The sequence below is a fragment of the Patiria miniata genome, unplaced genomic scaffold (assembly GCF_015706575.1).
Source record: "Patiria miniata isolate m_02_andy unplaced genomic scaffold, ASM1570657v1 HiC_scaffold_3, whole genome shotgun sequence".
NCBI classification, from domain to species: Eukaryota; Metazoa; Echinodermata; class Asteroidea; order Valvatida; family Asterinidae; genus Patiria; species Patiria miniata.
Window position 1 is genome coordinate 9,731,745 of NW_024037069.1, and position 8,213 is coordinate 9,739,957.

General features: G+C 42.4%; 1 protein-coding gene across 1 annotated transcript; it reads right to left on the bottom strand.

The window, feature by feature from the left end:
• Positions 1-2,087: 2,087 nt before the first annotated feature.
• On the bottom strand, positions 2,088-5,785 carry LOC119738787 (Krueppel-like factor 3). Its single transcript, XM_038213747.1, has one exon. It carries the CDS (start codon positions 4,903-4,905, stop codon positions 3,733-3,735), a length of 1,173 nt encoding a protein of 390 aa, XP_038069675.1. The 5' UTR covers positions 4,906-5,785; the 3' UTR covers positions 2,088-3,732.
• Positions 5,786-8,213: the final 2,428 nt, after the last annotated feature.

Sequence of the window (8,213 nt, forward strand, 5' to 3'; positions counted from 1 at the left end):
AACTGCAAACAGTCGTGCACATTGCACGGGTCCTTATCCGAGGACACACAGAGATAACCGTCGAATCAAATGGCCTAATGGTACCCCCAGAAAAATGCTAATCTTCTTTTGAATAGTTTTGAGGCAATTAAATGGCCCAAGTTGTCTCGTTCTGTGGACGCTGCAACTGAAAGCAAGATATGGTTTTGAAAGAGGGTTGGACGGGTTCAACTAAAAATAAAAGGAATTAGTAATTCGATATTAATTTTGAAAGTTTATGTCATTTGCTTTTCTACTTCAACACACAGACTGAAAGGGCTATGTAATGTAACTTTTTAATGTAGTCCTTGTGTAAATGCATCTTTGTGTCCCATTTAACAATATTTAACATTTTCGTTCATTTTGGTGCCTATTTGGTTTTTTAGGCTAATGAAAATTTGCATATTCATAAGCAAAAAATGTGTTGTCATTTCAGGCAGAAGCCTCAATGTTACAGCTATTTCAGAACCTAAATTTTCTCACAAGAGTTTTCTCACCCATGTTTTCAATGAGCATATTTTGTGTTTTTACAATTTTGAACAGAAAACTCCTAAACCGAACAGTGTCTTCCTCAAACGACATCACAACTTCTGCCCTCATTTGTCAGGAATATCATGGGAAATATAAAATGTATAAAGAAGAGCATCTTTCAATAAGATTAACCAATAAGGGATGTCATATAGTTTTTTTTATACATTTTAGAGGAGTAGAAAGTTGCATAAAAATATGTTCCTATAAGTAAAATTCATGACATGGGTCCTTTAAATATCTTTTTCCAAACTATCATGCAAAGAAGATGACAGTTCTGTGTTCCGTTGTATTGGTCTGTAAGAAGGAAGAGTGGCCAAAGTTCAATTAGGCCTATAGGCCTATGTGAAAAAGAAGAAGCCAGGACATTTGAAGTGGATGGCGCGAAACCGGGTTTATGAAACTCTGTAAATTCATGAATTTCTAGCCTTTTCTTTTAAATTCTCAATAAAAATTTGGTGTTAAGCCTAAATCTCAACGCTATCATTATGTGCCTTTTCTCGTGTGTTTTCTTTTAATGAAATTAATTCATTTTGTGGTAATTTTTCATACAAACTATGGCAAAATATATGCTTACATGTATTCCACTTAATACAGAACGAGCCTTACTTTTTTTTATTTTGAAGGACAGTAATTCAGTAGTATTATGCCTAATTAGAGTATTAACAATCTCTCTCTTTTTTTTAAACTATAACCTATACATGTAGGCATAGGTACTTCGTACAGTTTCCTTCAGTTACAAATAGAAGTCTTCAAACAACAGTGTTAGTTTTTTGCGAAGCAGCCACGGTACATCCGGGATTTGCACAACCGATACCGGTTGCACAACAGATAATAGATGCATAGTTGTTTAAAAAACCAAATACAAAATCAGTATCGTAGAGTCTGTTTGGTGCCCTGACACGTACTATCTACAACCTCTCGTTAGTGGATTCAAGGCCACAGACTCATATGAGGAGCTGTGTTTCCACGCTATTAAAACATGAATACACGGTACATCATTTCCTCGTTACATAATTCTTTTATTTCCTTATCATATCGTGCTTGAAAGGCGCTTTATCTTACAGTTACAGCCAATTCATTCCGCACATAATACAAAATCAAATAGAAAAGCAGAGATAAGGGCTAGGAGATATTAAATGTGGAGGTAGGCCACCAGTTGTTAACAAAATGAGAAGAGGAAACGACATGCGGTAAAGTAAGCAACTGACTGATGTAACCTCGGGACATCTGCCCCTATTAACCTCTCCTTGCCCTTTGATGCCTCAATCCATTGAGTACAGAATTTACTAAGGCCGGAAAGGTTTTCGAGGATCAGACATTGAATTTCACGTGTGCAAAGCAACACTTAACGTCTGATACATCCTAGCATGCACATTTTATGCGACCCCGCGTGCCGAAGCAAATTGGAGTCGACTTTAGAAAGTGTGACGCCATTTCGATCAGAAATGTGAACAATGCTGTTGATTGGTCAATTTGGCTGTCAAGTTTTTGTAATACAACAACGGGTTACGAAAGACCCGATACAAGGCGCCCGCTGAACGGCCAGAATCTTGATGTCAAGACGCAGTCTTGTTTTGCATAATCGCCGAATCTGCGCGATAGTAATAGACGCCTGTCTGCAAGCGGCTATTCCATAGACTAGCACTTTTTTATTCGTGGATCGCAGAAACAAAGTGCTTGAGGAAAATTTCAATTTTCAAAATTTTCAAAATGGCCGCAATTTCTGAAGATGGCCGCTTTCCTTTCCGCCAATTGCAAGACATGTTTATAATATTTTTACCAGCAAAATGACCGTCATCTTTCCCGGTCGCGCAATATGTGGAGTTTTCTGTAATGTATCCCATTTCCATCACTGATATATACGGTTTATGTAGGGACTTGCCACCGATGTGGAAAAAGGCTGGGACGGTAAACATGTTTTCTTTTACTTTACATTTAGAAGAAAACTAGTTTGCGGCAAATTTTTGGGTTTTGGTCTTGTTGTCGGGTCACGTGCACTTCATTCATTATCACCTTTATGATGAGTCCACTGCCTCTTTAAACTTGCTAGAGTTCAGAAGGCTTCAGCCTTTACAAATGGTTGAGCCATTATTTCTGCTGTTTGTTTGGTTTTTTTTTTTTGCAATGTCCAAATATCTGTTTCACATAATACCAAATGATGTTATCAAATGCACGGGCGTACAGGAAATAATTTAGACAAAAAAGGGGTATAAACAAAAGTTTTAGCTAAATCTAATACAGACGTCTTCAAAAGAGACATTTTTACTCAATAATTCTACATCTTTAACAGTTACTTTCTATAATGCGGAAGCAGCAAGGGCGGGTCGAGGTTTTAACAGGAATTTAAAAAAGGGCAACTTGTCCCTCAGATGTTCCCTGCATTTTGTTTGACGAGAATACAAGCTGCTTTCCAAAAAAAAAAAAAAAAAAAAGAGCAATTTTCATATAATGTACACTTTAATCTTTCCCGTTCTAGACCTCGATCCTCGCCCAAAATTCGAATCCACTTGCTGTACCTAAGCCTATCTACAAAGCAGTTACATGTTTGACTTGCGTTTATATTGGCCTTCGTATTTCAGTCAATACCTTTTTTTTTACATAAAGTCAACAGGTAGTTTTGGGAAGAATAAACACAAGCTGTTCTCGGCGGCATGGCTTTGTAATAAGCATACTGTTCGTGTGACCTCTGCAGTGTATAATGGGAAAATACAACCCGCTAACTAACGGTATTTTTGGTAATACTTTTGACATTTTTCACTATGCAAAAAAATATATATACAAATTGCTCACAGCATAATACCCAGTTGTCTACCCAGTCAGCCCAAACGTCATCATGACGTCAGGGAATTCTAAGAATATAATAAACAGATGGGAAAAAATTGTATACAAGTTGACGTAAAATATTTTTGTCTTCTTGAACGAAAAAAACACAAGGTCAAGCAGCAAGGAAATTCGCCCAACAACCTCTTATTTTAAGCATCGAAAATACCTGCAGGTTGCTGTCAAGTTTGGCAACTGAAAAGTACTGTTCGTATGATGCAGCATAATTTTCATGCAAAATATGTAGCCTTTTATGAACCAAGTTCAGTTCAAATATCCCAGTTAAGAGGGAAAGCAAATATCCCAGTTAAGAGGGAAAGCGAATATCCGTCTTCTATATACTTCATCATTTTCTTACATGCATCATCTGGAGACCATCATGTTGCTATTGGTTGTTTTCACACCTCGGGTGACACCATTCATGTGCACCTTGATGTGCTTGGATAGATGGTCCGAGCGGGAAAACCTCTTTTCACAGATGGTGCACTGGTAGGGTTTGACTCCGGAGTGAGAGCGCTTGTGACGGGCCAGCTCATCCGATCGAGAGAAGCGCCACTTGCAGCCCTCCCAGGTGCACACGAAAGGTTTCTCACCGGTGTGACGGCGCAGGTGGGCCTTAAGATGAGAGCTCTTAGAGTACATCTTACCGCAGTTAGGGTAAGTGCACTTGTGGATTTTGAGTTCGTCCGCCACTTTTCCGGTGCCTCTGCTTCTGGATGGTTTGCGGACAGCGGTCGTGGGCTCTGCTGGTGATGTGTTCCCCACTGCTCCCGTGGGTGTGGTGACGGGGATGTGAGTGATGCGTACACCGGAGGCTGGCAAGAGGGCCATTCTCTGACTGGTCAGGTTTTGAGGGGACACGGGCTCGTTTTTGACCGGTGTCGAGACTTGGATAACCGTCTCACTGACGGACAACCCTTTGGTTACCGAACGAGACAAAGGAACCGCAGGGGGAGAGTGAGAAGCCATCACACCCCGGGGAATCGGTGGCTTGCCGGGTTGGCGTGGACTGTCCAAAGTTGGAAGATTGACGCCACCTTGACACTGCTGCCATGGAGGATGCAAGTAGTTACCATTCATCGAGTCGGTGCTCATGATGTACGGCAGAGGCTTAAAATAATCATCGCAGGCGATTTTGGGAGGTTCGACCAGGTTGTAGCTGTGGTGCAGCAAAGGGTCCGGTGGGTAGATTGGTGTCGGCTGGGGTGTGTAGTAGACAGGCTCTCCATCGGGGTAAACGCTGTCCGCGACAGCATCAAAGTCAAGTTTATTATGATCAATGCGAACACTGAACAAGGCGTCACGGATTGTGTTACTCATTTCGGTGTCTGCCAGACCCTGTGAGAAGAGATACTCCAGGAAAAGATCGTCTTCGCTTGGGCTGAGGGAGCTGTTGCTGTCAGACATGCACGAGATCTCATCGGAGGAGGAACTATTGGCGTCACTCTCTTCCTCGAGGTCTCCGGCCGAGTTGAGTCTCTGTAGAGTCCAACTCTCCCGTTCAAGGCTGGAGCGTGTACGGTACACGTCGACCATATTAGCAGCCGATCGAAGAGAAAGTAACCGAAACTGGAGCAAGTTAATGGTCTGAAGTGGTGCGCTATCAATGATGACAATGATGCTGATGATGAAGATGAAGATGAGGGTACCCTTTGCTGGCTTTGGCGTTGGTCGGGTTCGAGATGTGACAAGCCACCGACTGCAGCTCACAGCTGATGTGCTGGTGGGTATTATACCCCCTTGAGTGGTACCAAACTTTTTTGTAGCCCAGGGTAGCGTATTAAACCCTTATCAGTCAGCTACCATGGACTAATAATAGCACTGGGTAACACGGGAATGTCACGGTAGAACAATCTAATACAAGACATCCAAATGGCAGTCAACAGGCACTGATTTGCCGGCCAGAGTTCCGAATCGAAGCATTGAGCCCCTCTCCAGTGTTTACACGTTCAGATTTGTTGACCTTATCAGTTAAATGACCACTTGGGGTATGTGTGTACCTTGTTCGAGGGTACCAAGCGGGTTATTTATCACGGCAATGGGACGGCGGATTATACGGTACCCTAGTCGATTGGCGATAAGTTCTCAGGACCCTGGACCCAGCTAGCTGAATGCACTCACGGGGACATGGCGCGTGAAGTTCCAAGCAAGTTTGAAGGTCGAGACCTAGCGCATATACTGGGGAATCGTTCGTAGTTACGGCTACTTGTTAGTCAATACTTGCAATAGTTATTGATTATGATGAGTGTACATGTATGCTTGTCCGGGCAAGCGTGTTGGTACTCCACTCAGGTACTGCAAGCAATGACCTATAGGCATACTTGCACAAACTCTCCCGTGTTCGTTCGGAGAACCAATCCGTTGGTCTCGGCACTTCCACATAATCATCATCACATGCACACAGAAATGATCCGTACGTTCGGAGAAATTTTCTAAGTGAAACTTTCGACGTGCCCTGGTGGTACTGATTGATTCAACAGGGAGGAGGGTATTAATTCTGGGCGGTTGACGTCACAAAGTTCGCCGAAATATCTGTTTTTTCTATATACGAGAGAGCTATAATGAGAACGCCATATATGGATACCGGACTCAAGGGCGGATCCAGAAGACAATTGTTTGGGCCCCAAAAAGTGGGTCCAGAAAATTACGGCGTGGGGTTCGGGGCCCGCTTGGCCCCAAAATTTTGTTGGATTCTAGATGCTATGTGGTGCGATCCGAGGACAATTTCTGACCACTTTGACCAACTTGTTTTGAGGAAAAGATGGGGGTGTACGCAGTGTCTGCCTTTATTGCGGCGTCACTTAAAAAAAAAAGAGGGGGTTTCGGTGGGTTTTTTTTTTGGGGGGGGGCATGGCGCCCGTTGCCCCCCCCCCCCCCGATCCGCCCTTGACTGGACTTCTCTCTCAGTACAGCGGTTTGGTACGATAACATGCAGTCATGGGCGTCGCGAGGGGGGGCACTTGCCCCCCCCCCCCCCCCCCCCTGGAAAAGCAAAAAAAAAAAAAAAAAAAAAAAAGGAAGAAAAAGAAAAGAAAAAAAAGAAAAGAAAAAGAGGAGCGAAGACAAAGTGGTGTAAATTTAATGAGTTGGGGGGGGGGGGCAAAATGTCCCTGCCCCCCTCTAAAACTGATAAATCGAGAATGTGTTGAGAAATACAAGCATTTTTTGGCAAAATTTTTTTTGCCCCCCTCTACAAAAAATCCTGGCGACGCCCATGCATGCAGTGACTAAAAGCCAAACTTTCCGGGAAAATATAACAACAGACATATAGTACATGTTAGTTGTAACCATGAAGGTTACCAATGAATAAATATACAGGCCTTAGCCTACTTTAAAAGTACGTGAGACGTATTTTGTTGAGTTATGAAATGTGCTCACATAATACCAGGTGACCCTATATCGATCGTTGCGCATTAACTTTCTGTTTTTGTTTTTGCAGTTTGGTACGTGGATTTTATTTTCAATTGATTATTCCGAAGTGTATATTACTCACATAGTTTTGGTGGAATGTCATATACCGTACGTGCTGGACAAAAGGATTAAACTCCTTGGCCCACTTCATGGGGAAAACATATGACGACCAAATCCGTGTATACTATACGCAACTATAGGAGCAAAAACCAGCTGCGATCCAGTCGAAATCAATAAACCACGTTGCCGACATTTTCGGCTGGTATAACATATCTAACTGTTTTTGCTAAGTGACTGGTTTTTACGTTTAGCAAATGGGCTTAGCACCTCCACGAAGCTATAATCCTATACTCAGTCTCAAGCTCTCATAAATCATCATTATTGGTAGTCGGGAACGTTTTAGTGAGCTCTTAAATCTTACAGGTGGCTGCCTGGTCATGCACTGCAAAACGAAAGTGGCACAGTCAGACAGCAAAAGCGGAGCATGCACCTATGTAAGATCTGTGATCCTGCGGCGCAGGTACGAGGTGAAAGATGTGCCGTACGTTCGGGGTAATTTCCAGTTAATAAATAACGAGCAAACCACCACCACCACCAGTGCCCGTTATTCTCATCAAAATCAGTTATAATCGGATCCTATTAAAGGCTTAGGGTCAGAGCCTCACATCGCGATGGGCATAGCGCTGTATAGATTTGGGAATCCTTAGAGCACACAAGACCAAAACCATGTGCAAACAGGATGGTAGCATCATGAAGACGGACACTGATTCACGGTGGTTGTTGATACCACTTCTCATGTCAGAGCGCGTGGACTCGGACTCGTATTTACATTTAGGACCTACATGTATACGATTACTACTAGACATTTAATAACAGGGTGTTGTCAACTTGAAGTTATTGGTGCACCGCTCGAAGAATTTTCAAAGTTGGTTTGGTTAGGCAGGTGAAAAAAATAGCAGACCCAATATTCGTATTTTATTATACATATAGAAGTCCAAGTTACGATTTCTGAATTAAGTTGTTTAAAAATGAAGTGAATCTATATATGTTCTATTGCTCATAATAAATAGGCCTTCAAGTACATCCGAGTTGAAACCGTTCGATTGACGTTACTCAATGTGGTTGGCCCTATAGTGAAAGAAAATGAGTAATATATTCAATGTGGCCCGATCCTTCATTCTTAAATAAGGGGAAACATCGAAACGATTTCCTTTCATAAATCGTGGGAAATGACACACAAGAAGTCAAGTACATGGGCCCACTGTTTGCCAAGCGCTTAGTCTGTGGACTTGCTAGTCTCTTATAGAGGTCAATTGCAGATCGTAAAAAAAAAATCCACAGTTGGACAATGGCGATCGAGCTGTCCGAGCTGTCGAACAAAAACGCAATCCACTTGATTTATTTCGTAACCTTGTATAGCGCAGTACACATGT

What these genes read in the sequence shown, in the direction of transcription:
- LOC119738787 (XM_038213747.1), bottom strand. Translation starts at nt 4,905, where the DNA reads ATGGTCGACGTGTACCGTACACGCTCCAGCCTTGAACGGGAGAGTTGG.